We start from the raw sequence: 19683 nt of genomic DNA on the forward strand, positions 1-19683 counted from the left end.
AAGGCAAGACCAATGGATGGCCGTAGAGGCACAAAGAGCACAGAGGGACACAGAGAACAGAGCACAGTTAGGGAGACAGCAGGGCACGGGGGAGGAAGGGAGGGAGGCAGACAGAGAAGGGGGCCCAGGGCAGGGGTGGGAAGAATTTTAAAGAAGTCGAAAAAGCTGGACCTGGCAAGTTTGAGATGCAGACAGAGCTGACCCAAGACCAGGCAGGTGGGGGTGGGCAGGCACAAAAGCTGGAGTCCCCCAAACTCCTGCCCGCCCAGCTTGAGATGGTCACAGTCTCCAAGGCAACCCCCCGGGGAGCAGCACCCCCCACTCCAGGCCAGAAGTGACCTCTACTTAGTTGGGGTCAGTCCCTAGTAGGGGACCCATCTCCACCTGGCAGGGGTGCCACCTGCATGCATGTGACAAAGGCACGCCCCCTCCCCCCCAACACACACCTTGAACGCCTTCCTATCCCTGGCTCCCATCTCTCCCACCCCAGGCCCCTGCCTGCCTTTCACCCGCCTGACCCCACACCAGCCCCTCCCCCACCCCACGAGCCATGCACCCACAAGGCCTTTGCTTGTGCCGTTCCTCAGCCAGAAGCTGTCTTCCTCCCTGCAGTGGGTTGAATGGTGGCCCCTGAAAGATACGTCCCCCCAGAACCTGTAAATGTGACCTTATTTAGAAAAAGGTCTTTGCAGATGTAATCAAGTTAACGATCTTGACATGAGATCATCCTGGATTACCCGGGTAAGGCCCTAAATCTAGTAAGTATCCCTATAAGAAACAGAAGGGAAGCTGCAACCGCATGGAAGAGACACAGAGTGGGACCAGGGGGCCACAAGCCACAGAGGGCCCGGAGCCACCAAAAGCTGGAAGAAGCAAGGAGGGAGCCTCTCTTAGCACCTTTGGGGGGAGCCTGGCGCTGCCGATGCCCGGATTTCAGACTTCTGGCCTCCAGAGCTTCGAGAGAGCAAGTATCTATTGTTTTTGACCCACCAAGGATGTGGTGGGTCCTTCTGGCAGGCCTAGAAAGCGAGGACACACCCCCTCCTCTTTGCCCAGTCCCCCTGCTGGAGTTGAGCTCTCCAGCTTCAGATTTAACCATCCCCCCCTCCGGCAGCCCCCAGATGCGGGGTCCCAGAGAGCCTCCTCTGGCAGAACGTGCTGCTTCTCTGTAATTCTTCCTTCAATCCCTGGTGCCCAAGGGCCCACCCGTGGGCAGCCTGTCTCCCCGTGTCCCAGGGCAATGCCTGACCACAGCACGTCCTGGGGCAACTCTTCTTAATGTCATTCATTCATTCAAACACCGACTGAATGTACAACAATCACGTAGCCCTCAGGAGAGATGAGAGTTTAGCAGAAACCTCTCCAAAGGGATGGGAGGTCATTAAAATTGCCATCAAATTGCCATCAGCATTCGGGCAAGGAGATGGAAAACCTGCAGCCGCACAACCGCCCCCCCATGATTTTGTTTGGGCCCTGGGTGTTTTCGGTGGGGGAGGGACGGTAGGCACACTCTGCTATTTTGTTTGAATACAGTTGCTAAAGCCTAGGCCTCAGAAGAACTGCCCATAGCAATGCAGATTCCCGGCTCCTCTAGAAATGCGGGCCTGCCTCGCCCACGCCCACGGGCCTGCACTCCTGCGGGGACACAGCAGGCAGAACTGGAGGGTGCTGCCTGGGGAGCAGATCCACCACATTCCTCCCGCTCCCCACAACCCAGGCAGGGCCCGTGCCCCGGAACCAATGACCCTGGAGGAACAGAGCCCACGCACCCGTCACACGCACCCTGTGCACCTGCTGAGTCCATGCCCTGTGCCAGGGGCTGGACAGAGATGGCACTGACACAGCCCCCACCCGAGACACTAGAAGGGCCTGCTTGCCCCACAAGCCTGTGGTCCATGAGAGTGTGCCTCGCTTCTTGCCTTGGCCTTCAATGCCTTTAGCCATATGGCCCCCAGGTACTGCCCCAGCCAAACCCATTCCTCATGCATGTGTGGACCCCCAGCCTCCCCGCCTTTGCCTTTGCTCGAACAGGGTCTTCGGCCAGGAATGCCCTTCTCATCTGCAGAAATTCGATCATCTTCCAAGCCCAACGCAAACAGCATGTTTCCAGGAAGCCCTCCAAGCAAGCATGCATCACTGAGCCCCCTCTGCGAGTATGGTAGGATAATCGGTGTGATGAGAGCCCACCTCCCTCCACAGGGCCGTGTGCTCTCCACAGGCAGGGCCTGGCACACAGCCCAGCGCTTAGAAGGCGCTCTGTAATCATTCCCCAAGGGCTGAGCATTCCTACTTCTCCAGGCACTAGTCCCACTGACAAGGAAATGACACATGCATCTGTGTGCCCGGAACACACCGAGAGCAGACCTACTGTGTGCACAGCACCCTCTCAGCCACCGAAGGGACCCACGGAAGCCATACACATGCCCCCGTCTTCCAGAAGCTGACAGCCTCCTGAAGAATCAGGGCACAGTCAGAGCAGAAGGCTGTCCAAGGGGGAAACTGAGACCCAGGGAGGGGAGAACAGGCCGCAAAGAGGCAGCCCGGGGTGCCCGTGAAGGGTGTAGAGGCTGAAGGTGGACAAGCCCGGAGTTCCAATCCTTATCCCAGCACTAGCTAGCTGGTTATTTAACCTCTCTGTGTCCCGGTTCCCCAGTGTCAAATGGGGGTGATGACGGTACCTGGCCCACAGGGGCACCGGGAGGAGGAAATGAGGCCACACGGGTAAAGTGGTCAAGGCTGGGGGCTCAAAACAGCTTGGCTGTGACTGGCTAGTGGCGGACTGAGTTCAGCACCCTGGCTAGCAGGGAACAAGCAGGAGCCCAAGCTGAGGTCAGCCCATCAAGCTGGGGGTTTATCTTCCCCCCCAAAAAGCACCTCTGAGCCCATCTGGCCAGGGCAGAGCGTTATCAACTGCAGGATGTTTAGAACCGCTTAAAACGCACAACTGGGGAAGGGGGAGGAGGGGAGAGGGTGGAAAGCAGAACATTCCTCGTCCCTTCGTGCCCAGTCTGACCCGGCAACAGCCCCTCAGGCCCCAGTGGGTTCTGTCCACCATGTGGAGGGGCAGTCTGGGTTGGGGGGAGGCAGGGACGATGGCCATGGACGAGAAGGGGCCAGCCCAGCACAAGGGACGGAAGCACGCAGATACACACGACGACACGGCCGCAGCAGGAACCCCCTGCTCCGGGAAACAGCCAGACACAGAGTGACGTGCCGTGCAATTCCACTGATGGGACAGGTCCAGAAAAGGCAAAACTACAGGGACAGAGAGTAGGTCTGTGGTTGCCAGGGGCTGGGGGGAGGGCAGGGCAAGGCAGGGAGCGGGGAGAGTGACTGCTAACTGGTAGGGGCTTTCTTTCCGGCATGATGAAAATGTACACCTTTGTAAGTTTACTAGAAATTACCAAATTGTAGAGTTAAAATAAGTGCATTTCAAGGCACACAGATTATATTCCAACAAGCTTTCAGAGAAGGAGAAGAAAAAAGGGAGAGGATGAGGGGGAGGGGGACAGCGGGCAAAGGGCAGGTACGTGCCCAGCAGCCCCCAGACCCCAGCTGGAGAGCTCCCTCCACACTAATTCCTGGAGCCCTGCTTGAGCACCTGCAGGAAAGGGGGTGTGCAGCTGTCTCAAGCTTGGGTTAAGACCCCAACTCCAATCCTGCCCACAGCATCCTCCCGGACGACCTGCTTCTCCCTCTCTCTGCCTTGGTTTCTTCCGATGTAAAACGAGGCTGATAATAATTCCTTCCCTCATGGGGCTGTGGTGAGGGTGAGGTGGTGTCACAAACGCCCCTAGCAGACTGTAAGTGCTCAGGCACCGAAAGCCTAGGGGTTTAATTGAGTGAGGCGTGGTCCTTGCCCTCAGGGAGCTCAGAGTCTAGGGGAGAGAAGCACTATAGCACTGGAGGCTAAAGGGCCTGGAGGTCACAGGAAAGGGTGCAACCCCAGAGGGCTTCTTAGAGGAGGTGGCAAGGAACTAAGTCTTGAAATATGACCAAATGTCCCTCTTCTCAAGAGAGCCCGCTTTCCAGTAGAAGATTCAGCATCTCTGGAAATACTTTTGCTTAAGTCAGAAATGCCATTTCTATATTCATAGGGCTCTCATTATGGGCTGCCCATCCCCCAGACACACACATATGCCACACTCCTTTTGGAAGGAAAATAAAAACAGAATTATTTTTCTCCCAAAAAGTAATTTCTTCAGAAGAGGAATATCATCCATGAAGATAAGTGGGGCGGCGGGGGCTGTGTGGGTTGCAGGAGAACATCCCTACCTCAGCCCAGGAGCCCTGATGTAAGACTAGTGAAATAGAAACCGGCAAGGGACCTAATGGAGGACGGAGCTGAGCGACATGTGTACCAAAATCAGTGGCATGTGTTAAAGGAAAATCTAAGTCGTCGCGGAAGACTTGGCTTTTTCAGAGTGAAGGCCGTGATGTAAAAGGGGTTAAAAACTAAAAATAAAAGAAAACCTTGGAACTAGAGCACCTCCATCTCGCCCTCTAGTGGTCACTTTTGAGCACTGCATAAGGAAAATGGTGCCTTTCTTTCTTTCCTTTTTCAATTTTTTCCCCCTAAATGGTGCCTTTTTTAATGTCAGAAGGATGGCCAGAAACAAGAGACAGGGGCAGGGATGCGAGGAGGAGGGATGAAACAGAGCAACAACAGCTAGAAAACCCTCTGGAAGACACGCAGGGCATTTCTGATGCCCCCAGAGTCAGACAGCCCCAGATGGAGCCCCACCTGCGGCATCTGCCCCCTGGGCCGAGCCGCTTCACTTCCCCCAGCCTCAGCTACCCCATGAGCTGTGGCAGGGATTCATCGAGGTCATGTGTGAAACAAGCCTGCCAAAACCCAGTGTGTTAACTGAAGGCAGCTGGGTGTGGCCTGACCCGCCCACCTGCCTTCACCAGCACCCAAATTAAAAAAAAAAAAAATTCCATCATATAAAAATGGTGAGATTCCACATCAAAATCAAGACCATTGGTCACTGGACAGGCAGGGACAGGCTGGAACATGCAACGGCGTCCCTTCCTTCCTCCGAGTTTGTCACTAACTCCCCATCCCTGCCCAGCCTGCCTTCTAGCTGCAGCTCCTGTGGCAGAATCTAGAGGAAAAGCGCCTGTAAATCCGGATTCAGAAGCCCGGGGGTGACCCGGGTGCACGTGTCTGAGCCAGGCATTCAGGAATCGCCAGATCTCCGGGGCGGGTGGAGTGGGCTTGGTCCTGGGAACTCTGCCCCTGTGACTGAATTCTGCATTTTCCCTCCGAGCCCTACTCTCTGCTCAGTGATGAGGGGCCATCCTGAGAGCACAGGAGTGGCCCCTGCCCCCCCCCACCCCCGGAACGATGTGGCAGGGACAACAAATCACGGCTGCACCACACCCAGCCTGGTCCTTCTGCCTGGTTGCCCCTCCTGTCTCTCCCAACGTGACCGACTCCTACTCTCCCATCAAAACCCAGCTTCGGTTATACCCGGAGCCTTTCTGGCTCTCCCACCACCAAGCTGGGGGGGGCGGAGGGACTCATCACCCCCTCCTTCCGGGGGTCAGTGGGTTGGGCGCATGTCTGTCTCCCATACGGGGCTCTTGACTCTCCCACTCGCTCGCTCGCTCCTTCAGCAAACAGGGACTGAGCATCAGTTCTGCACGGACACCGTGGAGCTGAACAAAGGAATCAAGAGCCCTGCAATCCTGCAATTTGTCAGAAAACAGATACATAGTAAGTGTAGGTAGAGGATAAAATCAAACCGGTACAACGGGACGGTAAGGTGGCGGAGTGTTCTCAGGCGCCAAAAAGTAGAAACGAACCAACCGATGAATGGATGACTGACAAATGGTCGATCCAGACAGTGGCACATGACTCAGCCATTAACAGGAATGGAGGTCGGACCCATGCGACAGCACTGATGGACCTTGAACTCTGAGTGAAAGAAGCCAGACACAAAAGGACAAATAGCAATATGATCCCCTTTATCCGAGGTTCCTCAAACAGGTGAACTCATAGAAAACAGAATCGTGTTTGCCTAGGGCTGGGAGGAGGGGCGCCAGGGGATGATGGGGTGGCAGTAATGGCTATGGCTTCCTTTCGGGAGTGATGACAATGTCCCAAAGGTGACTGTGGTGATGGTCACACGGATCCGTGAATGTACTAAAACCCACTGAACTGTCTATCTTTAAAGAGCAAACCGCAGGACGTGTGAATTATATTTCAGTAAAGGGGTTATATAAAAAAAGTGAGGCAAGTTCAAGTACAATATTAACTAAATAGTCCGGGTGATTCACGACTATGAAAAGTACTCGAGGTGACAGGAGAACGACTGGAGTTTGGGAAACATGCAATTCAGGCGTGAGATCCGCCAAGCACAGACTCCACGTGGGTTCAAGTCCCAGCTCCACCACCTCCTTAACTGAGTGATGCAGACAAGTGGCTTCGCCTCTCTGGGCCTCGGCTTTGTCATCTGGAGATGGGAACAAGAATAGTTCCCAGCTTGTGGAGTCACCATGAGAGTGAACGGAGCACGGTGCCTGGTACATCCAAGGGGGTGGATAAACGGCAGCATTATCGAGGAGGGAGGCTGAGGACTGATTGCTGAGGGAAGCTCGGCTTCTTTGGGGGTAATGAAAATCTTTTCCAATCGTTGCATGCACGACTTGGAGAGTCTACTAAAAGTCACTGAGTTGTACACTTAAAAAATGATAGGGTAACAAAGCAAAACACACTCTGACCCTAAGATCCGGCCATCGGACTCCTTGGCGTTTACCCAAAGGAGCCGAAACGTTAGATCCACATAAAAACCTGTCCACGGATGTTTACCCCAGCTTTGTTCACAATCGTCAAAACGTGGAAGCAACCAAGATGTCCCTCAGCAGGTGAGTGGGTAAATAAACTCTGTCCATCCAGACACTGGGTTATTATTCATGGCTACAAAGAAATGAGCCACCGAGCCACGGAAAGTCATGGATAAAGTCGTGGATACTGCTAAGGGAAAGAAGCCGGTCTGAAGGGGCCACCCACTGTGTGATTCCCACCACAGGGCATTCTGGAAAAGGCAAAACTATGGAGACAGTAAACAGATCAGTGGTCATCAGGGGTTGGCTGTGGGGGGAGGGATGAACGGGCAGAGCACAGATTTTCAAAGCAGTGAAGCTCCTTTGCATGATACCATAATGATGGATACGGATCATTACACATTTGTCTAAACCCACAGACCGTACCCCAGGAGTGAGCTCTAATGTAAAGCAGGGATGGTGGGTGATAATGATGTCACTGTAGGTTTGTCCACTGTATCAAGTGTCCCCCTCCAGTGGAGAACGCTGAATGCAGAAGGCTATGCGTGTATCGGGGCAGGGGGTATATGGGAAATATCTGCGATGACCCTAAAACTGCTTTAAAGGGATAAAATCTTTAAAAATGGGGGTGCTGGGGGGCGTCTGGGTGGCTCAGTCATTAAGCGTCTGCCTTCGGCTCAGGGCGTGATCCCGGGTCCCTGGGATAGAGCCCCACATCAGGCTCCTCTGCTGGGAGCCTGCTTCCTCCTCTCCCGCTCCCCCTGACTGTGTTCCCTCTCTCACTGGCTGTCTCTCTCTCTGTCAAATAAATAAGTAAAATATTTAAAAAAAATGGGGGTGCTGGTGCGCCTAGATGGCTCAGGCGGTTAAAGCGACTCTTGATTTCGGCTAAGGTCATGATCTCAGGGTCGTGAGATCAAGCCCTGCATCAGGCTCTGCACGGGGCATGGAACCTGCTTAAGATTCTCTCTCTCTCTCCCTCTCCCTCTGCTCCTCCTCCGGCCCCACAGTCCCCCCCACTTTGCATGTGCACAATCTCTCAATAAATAAATGAATATTTTTTAAAATGTGGATGCTCGGGGCGCCTGGGTGGCACAGCGGTTAAGCGTCTGCCTTCGGCTCAGGGCGTGATCCCGGCGTTATGGGATCGAGCCCCACATCAGGCTCCTCTGCTATGAGCCTGCTTCTTCCTCTCCCACTCCCCCTGCTCGTGTACCCTCTCTCGCTGGCTGTCTCTATCTCTGTCAAATAAATAAATAAAATCTTAAAAAATAAAAAAAATTAAAAAAATAAAAATAAAATAAAATAAAATGTGGATGCTCCTTCATTCATTCATTCCACACATATATGTTGTGTGCCTACTATGCGCTGGGCACTGGGCTCAGAGTTCCCTGCCTCTCAGAGCCTCCACTCTGGGCAATGAGAAGATACTGCATGTGACAAGGGATGCGTTGGGAGAGAACAGTGGGGGCCAGGGGTCCTTCTATAGACATGGCACCAGGGAAGGCCCTGCTGAGCGGTGTCATTTGAGCTGAGAGATGACCTGAGAAGAGAGAAGTGAAGAGGGAATCTAGAGGAGAGCAAACAGCAGGTGCCAAGGCCCTGGGGCAGAAACATACCTGACATGCATGTTAAGGGAACGTTCTGAAGGCCAGTGTGGCTTGAGGGGAGTGAGCATAGGACATGTACTGGGAGAGAGGGCCAGCCAGACACACAGTCTTGTAAGCTGTCATACAGACCCTGGATTAGATCCTGAGTGCAGATGGGATTTTATCCTCCAAGAAAAGGTGTGAATCTGACTTCTCTCTACAGCACAGTAGGTGGTCAGCAAACATTTCTGGAATGAATTATAAAGTCTGCCTAGGACCTTGGCTACCAACTCCTGCTTGGCGACAGACAGCTTTCCAATGTCTGGCTTACCTGCTCACGACAGCCTGTGTGGGGCACAGAGCTGGCTTCTCTCACCCACTGCACAGATGAGGACGGTGAGCCTCAGGGAGCTGTCCAAAGCCACACAGTGGCAGCAGAAAGAGATCAGAATAGAATCTGGGTCTAGTGGGGTTTATTCCTGTTTGGTGCGAGTGTGTCCGTGTACATGTATGCAAATGCAGCTGTGTGCGCGCTGGTGGAAACAGGTGTGGACCCCAGCCACTTGGCCAGAGTGAGGTGGCCCTCCAGTGAGTCTCAAAGGGTTGTGACGGGTGAAATTAGCAATCGCGACTATTAGCAGGGGAAAATGCGTAGGTTTGTTATTTATATTCTAAAACACAATGAGAGTCAAGTCCATATTAGCCTGCTATGGATTAGCATAACTCTCCCACAACGGATTAGCATCATTTTACACAAGGATGTTCCGACATACTTTCTCAAGAAGGAGAAACAAAAGGACTAGAAAGATCCTCGTCACCCTACTGGGCCTCCATTTCCTCACCTGTGAGATAACCGCAGCGGGTTAACACACAGAAAAGGTTAATTGGCTCCAGGACCAGGATCCCACAGCGAGGCGGCCTCAGCGCCTGCAATCCCAAGCAGTTCCACCAGGGGGCGCGCACCACGTTGCTCCTCTGGCTCCAGTAGGGAGGTTTTGCAAGGGGAACAGGTGTCCCATTGTTCATCAGCCTCCTGTGGACACCTGGCTAGGAGCCCTCCAACGTCTTGGTCCCCAGGAGCCCCAGCAGCACAAGTGAAACAAAATCCAGCCCCTCCCTCCATATAGGGAGACTGCCCCCAAAAGCCCTACCTCTCTCCTCAGCTCCAGGGAATAAGTCCACTGGCCAGGGATCAATCTAGGTGTTGCAGTTTCCTTGCTGTATGTGCTTGGGTCAGTCACAACCCCCTTCTGAGCCTTGAGGCTCAGCATCTCTAAAACGGGCATGTTCTTAGTACCTCAGGATACAGTGTTGTCACTTTGGCAAAAAGCACCAGGAAATGGCATTCGGCAAGCCACAGAAGGGCTCAAGCCTGTTTCCTTATCTACAATATAGGAACGATGAATACTCATCTCTTGGGGTTTGTGAAGATTCAGTGGGACAATGGAATAATGTTCATACAGTGAATAATCTAAGCACGGTGTCTGTCAAGCAGATACTCAATATACACTATACAGTCATAGTAATAGCAGCAAAGTAATAACTTAAAAAGTGATACTACTGTTCATAGTACCTTACACACATTAATTCATCTAACCTCACTGCATTTCTTCTTTTCTTTTTTCTTTTTCTTTTTTTTTTTTTTTTTTTTTTTTTTTTTTTTTTTTTTTTTTTTTTGAGAGAGTGAATGTGTAAGCAGAGGGAGGAGCAGAGAGAGGGAGCGAGAGAGAGAATCCCAAGCAAGCTCCATGCTGAGCACAAAGGAGGGCTTGATCTGACCCTTGATCTGACCATGATCTGAACCACGACCCTAAGATCATGACCCGAGCCAAAATCAAAAGTCAGTTACCCAACCAACTGAGCCACCCAGGCACCCCTAACCTCAGGCATTTCTAGTAAGTAGGTTCCTTTATTACCCCTATTTTACAGATGGGGAAACTGAGGCAGAGATGTTAACCCACTCAAGGTCACATAGCTGCTAAGTAGCAGAGCTGGGATTCAAACCCAGGCCATCCAGCTTAAGATATGTGCTCTTCTCTGTATGCATATGACCCGTCAATTTTAAAAAATTATCTTCCAGGCAACGAAAGGAAAAGTAGATAAATTGGTCTTCATTAAAATTAAAAACGTTTGTGCATCAAAGAACACTATCAAGAAAACGAAAAAACAACCCACAGATGGGAGAAAATATTTGTAAACCATGTAACTGATAAGGGATTAGTATCCAGAATATATAAAGAACTCCTACAGCAAACTCAACAGCAACCAAAAAGAACCACCCAATTCCAAAATGGGCAAAGGACTCAAATAGACATTTCTCCAGAGAAGATACAAGCATATGAAAAAATGCTCACCATCATTAGCTGCTCTGGAAATACAAATTGAAACCACGAGATACCATTCCATATCCATTAGCATGGCTTTTATCAAAAACAAAAACAAAAAGCACAAAACAGAAAGCAGCAAGTGTTGGTGAGGACCGGGAGAAATTAGAACGCTTGTGCATTGCTGGTGAGAATGTAAAATGGTGCAGTCACTATGGAAAACAGTTGAACGCTTCCTCAGAGAATTAAAGACGGAACTGCCTTACAATCCAGCGATTCCACTCCTGGGCATACGCACCCCAAAGGACTCCAAGCTGGGACTCCAACAGATACTTGCACACCCATGTTCACAGCAGCATTACTCACAACAGCCAAGGGGTGGAAACAAACCAAGGATCTACCAACAGATGGACGGATAAACAAAATGTCAACTATAGCTACAACGGAGTACTATTCTACCTTGAAAAGGAGGGAAATTCAGACACCTGCTACAACAGCGATGGCCCTCGAAGACATTACGCTAAGTGAAATAAGCCAGACACGAAAAGGGCAAATACTGTATGGCTCCCTTTATCTGAGGTGTCTAGAGTAGGCAAATTACGGACAGGAAGTAGAACAGAGGGTGCCAGGGGCTGGGGGAAGCGGGGTGGGGGGGTTAGTGTTCACTGGGGACAGAGTTTCTGTTTGAAAGGATGAAAACATTCTGGAAACAGATCATGGTTACAGCTGCACAACACCGTGAATGTATTTAATGAAACTGAATAATATATGTAAAAATGGCTAAAATGGTAAACTTTGTTATATATATTTAACCACAATAAGTTTTTGCTTTTTTTGTTTTTTGTTTGTTTGTTTGCTTGTTTTTAATGGTCTTGCTCAGATTGCTGCCAACAAGTTTCCTACCTGGTCTCCAAGCGTCCTGCTCACCCTCTCCAACCCCTCCAAAATGTCCACTAGGGGGCGCTCCAAGCCTCACCTTCACTGGTATGTTACAAGTCCCACCTTTCGGCTTCTCTGGGCCTCAGACAGGCCTATCACCAAGCCCCTTATTCTGACTCTGAGGGGCCTTCTCATCCCGGGCCTGGCCAGACTTCTGCCTCATCCTCACCACTCTCCAAAAATTGTAACCTCTCCTCGCAGCTCCTGGAAAACCCGAAGTTCTCCTATGCTGCTTTATGTATGCACATGCTATTCCCCTGACCTGACTGCCTTCTTGGCTGATTCCTTCTTCCATCGAGTCTGGCTCTGACATTCTTCTGAATTCCTACAAATGGTATGATGCTTCCCACCTCTGTGCTTATCAAAGCAGTCTGTGCTTACCCAAAACCAACCTCTTTACAGTGGCCATCAAGGCAGTGTGACCTGACCCCTGACAACTCCCTCACTCCTCACTGTCCACTGTAGCACCAATGACATCATGACCATCACCATCATCAGTAGTAGTATTACAAAACACAACCAGCCCCAGGACCTTTGCACTTGCTCATCCCTCTGCCTGATGCTTTCCCTCTGATTCTTCCACATGGCTAGGTGCTCCCCTTTCAGGTCTCAGCTCCAATGTCACCTCCTCAGAGAAGCCCTTCCTGACCTCTATTAGTAATGAAATAGACTCCAACCATCCTCTTCCCCAGCCACTCTCAATTCCCAACACCCTATTTTATTTTCTTCATAGCACTTGGTACCATCTGAAGGTCTTTCTCTTTTGAGTCTGGCTTCTTGTTTAATGTCTGTCTTCTCACACCGAAGTATGAGCTCCAGGAGGGCAGGAACCACTTAAGTCTTGTACACTCCTCTACCTGAAGAACTAAGAACAGTGCATGACACAGTGTAGGAGCTCAATAAATATCTGCCGAATGCATGAATGGGTGAATAAATGAATGACTAGTATTCATCATCCTGGATTATGTAACTACTTGTTTATAGTCTATGAATGTGAGCAATTTGAGGACAGAAATTAACTTATTCATCTTTATATCCTTAGAGCTTTGAATATATAAACAGCTGGGTAGAGGATGGATGGATGGATTGATGGATGGATGGATGGATGGATGGATGGTTGGATGGATGGATGGATGGTTGGATGGATGGATGGTTGGATGGATGGATGGTTGGATGGATGGATGGTTGGATGGATGGATGGATGAGCAGATGAATGGGTGGGTGATAGCTGGGTAAATATATGAATACAAAATACCCAAAGTACAAAATCTCAGGCACAATCAAGCATTTGCATTTAAGACCTAGGAATCAAAAATCTTCTGGTCTGGTTGGTTTTCATCCAGAAAAGGAACTTTAACCAGTTGAGACATAAATTACTCAACCCAGCAGTGACAGACAATTAACAAATGGAATTAGCCACAAGTCAGGATTCCAGAGCCTCCTAAGAGCACAGGGCGTCAACAAGTTTCTCACCACTCAGGCTCCACACTCACGCTCCTAAAGCTGGCGTGTCATCCTTCTTCTGTCTCGCCCAGGAAGGAAGGTCACTCTACCCTCTGAGCCAGTTGCCACCCAGCCTGTCTCTTCCACCTCAGCCTTTCTTCCCTCCTCTGAGCCCTATTTCCCAGCAGAATGAAGGCCTTGGAGGGCAGAACTGTGCCTTCCCATCCCAGAGGCCCAGTGCCCAGCACACATCTCACATCACAGCATACAGACACTAGACAGATTTTCTCTCTTGTCCCGAATCCTGGTTTGGAGGCTGGGGCTTCTTTGACAAGGACCTGACAATCCCCATTTTAAACAATGCTATTTGTTGAAAGACCAATGGCCATATCCAACTTGGCCACCTTCCATGATGGGAGGCCAGAAGTCTTCAGTACTGACTGTTCCAGACTCTCTTGCTGCTAACAGTGGCCAAGTGACCCAGTTCTTGCCCATGATGTGTAAGTGAAAGTCTTCTGGAGGGTGCTCTGGGGAAAGCTTTTGTTTCTTGCGAGTCAGCTAGCATGGCCCTTCTGGCTTCTCACTTCTTCCTGCCAGAGAGTGGACTTAATTCTTGGAAAAGTGGCAGCCGTCTTGGGACCATGAGGCACAAAGCATGAGGGAAAGCCCAAGAGACTCTCAGAGATGTTGAGCCAAGCCAACAGCTGCCCACCTCTGAATATCTTGCTCTGTGTGATAAATTAGCCCTTTTAATTAAGCCAGTGAGCCACATTCCTGAGACATTCAATTCAAATGACATCGACACAGGCCCAACATCAAACTGGGAAATGCCAAGCAACACATTATAGAGAGAAGAGTCCATATCCTGGACAAATAAAAAACCATCAAATCTTTATTCACAGCTAGTTTTTCAGGCACAATCTCTGATGAGTTATTTCTAGCAGGTCGTATAGACTCTTCCTTTTTTTTTTTCCCCCTTCCCGCTTGAATGCCTGGTCAACCAAATGAAATGCAAAGAGAGTATCTAAGCAAGACCACTGATATATCCACTGGGGGCCAGTGCACAAATTCCCTCTTATCTCAAGTTGACTGGATTCACACGTCTTGGCATTAGAATCCCCACTGGTTTTTCCCTCCATCCTCCAGTCATTATCATGAAGTTACCGGGTTCAAGTGCTTTTCAAACCTTCGGGACTGCTCTGGCAGATGCTTGAACAAGATGGCGGCACAATGGCAGAGACGCCAGGAGGTGGCGCCATTTTTCAAAAACAAGCCTCCTGGTTTCCTCAGCAAGAGATGTTGAAAAGTCTGAACTTTTCATTAAAACACACACACACCGGGGGTGCCCAGGAGTGCCCAGGAGTGACACAGCAATGTTTGTAAGACTCCAGCCCGTCTCCTGGACTTTAGATCACATGCATTGCACAGAACAGTCTCACACCCTTGAAACTTTGCCCAACCTGTTCCCTCCACGGGGGGCAAACCATCTCTTCCCAGACCACCCATCTAGCAAACACCAGTTCATCCTTCAAGACTTCAAACAAGTGTGCCTCCTCTGTGAGAGACTTTGAACCTTGAACAGATTAAATGAAAGAATGCCCGTAAAGCACATGTCGCAGTGCCTGGCATATAGTAAGCGCTCAGTGAGCAGGAGCTCTTAGAGACCCCTGTAATTGTTTCTCTACCGTCTTACGTACCTGTGTCTTGTTTATAACTGTAGCCCAATACCCAGCACAGCACCAAGGACATCCAGGTAAATTATTTGCCAAGAGAAAAGGCTGAGACCCTCCCCAACACTCCATCTCAGCCAAACTGGTCTATTCAATGTTCCCCAAACATGCCTCTTACATCACCCCACCCCCCATACCTTTGCATATGCTATTCCTCCTTCCTGAGTGCCCTTCCTCTCCTCCTCCACCACCTGACTAGACCCTCCTAGACCATCTTCAGGTACCTCTGGACTGTAACCCCGGGGGGGGGGGAGAATCTTTAGCACCCCTCACTCAGGGCCCAGCACACAGTGGGCCCATGAGAGAATGAGCCCATCACTAAATGAGCCAGCAAATGCTAGCCAAGGGTTTGGAGACTTGGAAGAACATTCTCAAGGTTCTCCCAGCCACCTGCCCTGTTACAGGGAACCCCCCACAGCTGGTGAATCTGTACCTTTAGTCATGGGAGGGGCCTCTGAGGCACACTGTGACCTAAGGCCATGGTCCATAACTGAGTCATTGTGTTTTATGATCCCTGCATGAGTGCAGACCAAAGGCTCATTTTCTGGGGAAAGGAGGGTGCGCCCATCCATGGATGGGTAAGGTACGAGGCCGGGCGCAGGGCTCAGATTCGCCACAAGGATCCAAGGTCCTACTAAGTGTAGCCCTGAAAGCAGTAGGGGAGGGGGGGGGGCCTGACCTCTAGCCAGGGAGTCAGAAAGGTAGTCTGCGGTCCCAGCTCTGTGCCAGTGCTGCGGGACTCTCCCTGAACAAGACACCTTCCCCTGCTGGGTCTCATCTTCCTCAACAGCAGAAAAACGTCTAAGATTGGAGGTGCTTCCCTGTTCCATTGAGCAGCTCTTCCAGAGAACACAGAAGAAAAACAAACTGATGGCAAATAATAACCAAGAATACGATAATAGCAGGTAACATTTATCACGCAGTTACTCTTCACCCGGCACTGTGGTAAGTGCTTTATAAACATCATCTCGGCACAGTTCCAACCTGGGGGAAGTACTTAATGGCTCCGAGCCTCAGTTTTCCCATCTGTAAAACGGGGATAATACTAGGGTCCATACCACACGGGAAGCACTGTCAGCTATTAGGCCTTATTATTACCATGATTTTACAGAGGAGGAAAAGAGAGGCCCCAAGTGGTAAACTCACTTGCTCACTGCCTCTGCTAAATGCCAGGGCCACATGGTCTGACCTCATCCTCAGGGTCTGGCCAGCCTGTGGGTCAGCCGGCTGTGGGCGGGGCTATGCAAATCAGCAGGGCAAGTCCCAGGCACCCTTCAGAGGGCAGCAGCGGCAGAAGAGCTGGCGGCCAACCCCGGGCTGAACAACTACCACATTCTCACAGCCAGGGCCGAGGCTGTCTTGCTCCCTCATGAGCTGATGCACCAAGTGCTGCGGGCCCAGAGAGGGGCCGGCAGGGGCTGGCAGCAGGCCAGAGACACGGTCCTGTGGCAGAAAGGGCCCAGGTCCAAGGCTGGAAGCAAAAGAGGCCTTAGTTTCCATCCCAGCTGTGTGGCTTTGGGCAAGTGGCTTAACCTCTCTGAGCCTCAGCTTCCACCTCTCCAACGTGGGATTCATACTCCCTCACATGAGGAGTGCAGTGGGGACGGACAAGTCCCGAGACACAGTCTCAAAAAATGGAGGTGAACCTAAACCTAAACTGGAAACCAGCAATACAAAGTCATTCATCAAGAGCGATGGGAGCAGGAGACCCCGTTTGTGGGAGGACCCCCTCAAGCACACCAGGAAGTACGCAGGTCCAGCCGACTTCCAGGAGAGTAGGGGCGGCCAGCAGGGCCGAGGGCTCAGGACCCCGGTCCTCACCCGGACTAAGTGAGGCCTTCTCTCTGGGCCTGGGTTTCCCCTCTTACAATGAGAGAGAGGAGGAGGGGGAGGGGGAGGCAGAAGAAAAAGCCATCACCGCAGCCCCAGCATTCACTAAGGATTTCCTCCTCTGAGTGCTGAGCGAGCTCATCTACTCCTCACAGGAATGCTCTTGGGGCCAGACAGGAACACCCTCATTTTACAGAAGAAAAAACTGAGGTTCACTGAGGTCCATCGGATCACTTGTCCAAGGTCACACAGTGGCACAGACGGAATTGGAAGCCACCTCTCAGCCTCTAGAGCCCAACACTGAAGTGCCCCAGAGTAAGGCTTTTGGAGCCATGGGAAAGTGAGCTGCACACCACCACCCCCTGATGGCCACTCCTTAGAATTGCAGGTATGAGTCCTCAAAGCAGGGAAACAAGGTCTGAGGCCCCCACCCTTCCCACCCGCATCAGAGAAGGGGAGATCAAGCAGGCAGCAACAGGGCAGGGGCCTCAGAGAGCCACAAGGACAGAGCCAAGGCAAGCCACCTGGGGACTCCGAGGACAAAGCCTCCTCAATGGCAGAGAGTGGAAGAGGAGAAGCAGGGCCACCAGGGAGGATGTCAGCGTGCAGAGACTATAAAAACACAGGCCTTAAGTGCTTTTCTCTCCATAACCTCTGTCTTCGCATACACACACGAAAGTTCAAGTACAATCAGATAAGCTGAGTCGGTGCTGCTGGAGAGGCAATGAGAAAAGAGTGAGCTGGAAATCAGCGGAAAAGAGCATTAAAAAACAAAAACAAAAAACAGGCAGGATTCAAATATGCACACATCTGTGGTGGGGATCTGAACACCCCAGGAATCTTTCTGGGGCTGCCTGCAGACGGCTAGCCGAGGTCTGCATTCCTGCTCTGGCTCTGTGGCCCCCAGCCCTGCCATCGGCCCCACTGACTCTGGCATAGACGTTTGCCCATCAAGAACCCTGCCGGCGGCATCTTCTTCACCCCGTGTTGCAAAGGAGCAAATGAAAGGAGGTCCAGGGAAGTGAAGTTTCTTGCCCATGACCGTAAAGCCAGAAGGGATGGAACCTAGGATTTCAATGCCAGAAGACCCCGTGTCTCTAAGACACGAGACCAGGCACAAATACCCTTGAAATGCATCGAGCTTGCCATCCGAATGACCTTGTAAGTAGAACGGGGTCTGCCTCATTAAAGAAACGCCTGTCTTAGTCGCCCTACATGGGGCCCGGGGAACAAGAATAAGAAGAAGAAGGGTAGTAACGCTCATGAAAGCCTTTGCTGTGCCCCCAGGACCATGCCGAACACTTGCCGCATTACGTTCTCTGAGCCCCGCAGCAGCCCCGTGAAGCAGATGCTGTCATTATCCCCATTTCACAGATGAAGAGACTGGGGCCAAACACCCGTCTGCACACAGAGCTAGGGGTCTGAGCCCTGGTGAGCCGGTTCGAGGACCAGCTTAGTTAAATGAACTTATTGGCGCAAAAGAAATAGAAATCAGGATCCTGTTTCCTAGGTAACGAAACCAAAGCACAAAGAAGTAAGTTGCTAAAAGAGACTGAGAGGAGCGGTGTTGGGATTCGAACCCCGAACATTCAGACCCCAGGGTACGTTTTCTTCTCTGCTCCATGCCAGGCAGCTGGGATTACCTCTCTGCATGGGGCCGGAAACCCGAGAGGAGCGAAGGCAGAGCCACCAAACCCCTTCCATGTTGAGAACCGTCGCGCAGCCAGTCCGGCAACGCCGGATTCCTGGACAGGCACCTGCTCCCCTTTGGCCCCCTCAGTCCCCTGGGCCAGCTGGGACTGTCCATATGACCGTATTCCCAGCAGTGTCCGATGCCCAACAACCCCACGCCGGGTCCCAGTCTGGCCACGCCAGCATCACTCACCACAAAGGGCCCGCTCCTCTTGTCCTTGCAGAAACTGTGGCTTCTCCGGGGGCCCAAGGCTGCGGGGGACCCCTGCCAGAGTGGTTGCTCCTTGTCCAGCAGGGCAAACTCCTTCTCCAGGTCCTGTGGCGGCATCTGAGGCACGGAACACAAGCAAAGGACTTTACTGGGGCTTTCCTATTTACGGGAAGAATATGTCACAGCGAGAGAGTCCATTCTGTGCCTAAAAGGGCAAAAAGAAAACGAATGCACCAGAAACCCCACCCCATGGTGGTCCACCTTAACGTCAGGAGGTAAGTATATGGGGTCTGGGCTCAGGCCAGCCCAGCCACTTAATAACTGTGTGGGCTCAGGTTAGTGCCTTAACCTCTCTGAGCCTTGACCATGTGGGCAGACACCCCTAATAACCGTACTCAGCTTCTAGGCTCAGGGGAGAACCAAGTCAGGAGCAGCGCATGGAAAGTGTGTGACACCATGTGCCACCAGGGGGCGCAGTGCAGGAGTCCGGAGCCCCTGGCTTGATTCAGGCTCATCTCCCCCACACCTGGTACCTGGGGAGCCCTCCATAAATGCTAGCCAGCCTCATTACCTCCCTGGTAACTTTCGGTGACATCCATGCCTCCAAACACACATGCAGAGAAGCACAGATAGAAAAATGATACAGGAACAGGGTAATACTAGATACCCCAGTCTGAACGCTGCGGTTTTGTCCCAGCCAGTCACATATAGGGGATACGTGCCCAGGCCACTAAGTATGGGACTCCAGAATTTATAGTTCACATGTCTCACAATCTCCCTGCACAGATAAGGGAAGGAAGGCCCAGAGAGGGAAGGCATCTGCTTAAGAACACACAGCACGAGTAAAGAGCAAGGCTGGACTCTGGATCCCTTGCCTCACAGACTCTTTTTCTGATGCCTTATGAGACCCTCTGTGTGTCCTCCCACCTCCCTGGCTGTTCCTTCTCAGCCTCCCCGCATTTCAGAGGGATGTCTATTCATCCAGGGCCAGCCTTAGAGCCTTCTCTTTTCCTGCTCTGTCACCCCCTGGGGGAATCTCTCATAACACCCCCTGGCTTTAAGGAAACCCCATCCGTGCACAGACAACTCCCGATTTTGTCCGTGTTGGGACCCCTGACTTGCAGATCCCACCT

The 19683-nt window shown here is 51.6% G+C and overlaps 1 protein-coding gene across 1 annotated transcript in view; it reads right to left on the reverse strand.

The window, feature by feature from the left end:
• KIAA1671 (KIAA1671 ortholog) overlaps positions 1–19683 on the reverse strand; it is a 114020-nt gene that overhangs the window by 87033 nt on the left and 7304 nt on the right. Inside the window, exon 3 of the mRNA XM_034672368.1 lies at positions 18533–18667. Within this exon, the coding sequence (XP_034528259.1) occupies positions 18533–18667 (135 nt within the window). The remainder of the gene's footprint in view (positions 1–18532; positions 18668–19683) is intronic.

The sequence above is a fragment of the Ailuropoda melanoleuca genome, chromosome 12 (genome assembly GCF_002007445.2).
Source record: "Ailuropoda melanoleuca isolate Jingjing chromosome 12, ASM200744v2, whole genome shotgun sequence".
Lineage (NCBI taxonomy): Eukaryota > Metazoa > Chordata > Mammalia > Carnivora > Ursidae > Ailuropoda > Ailuropoda melanoleuca.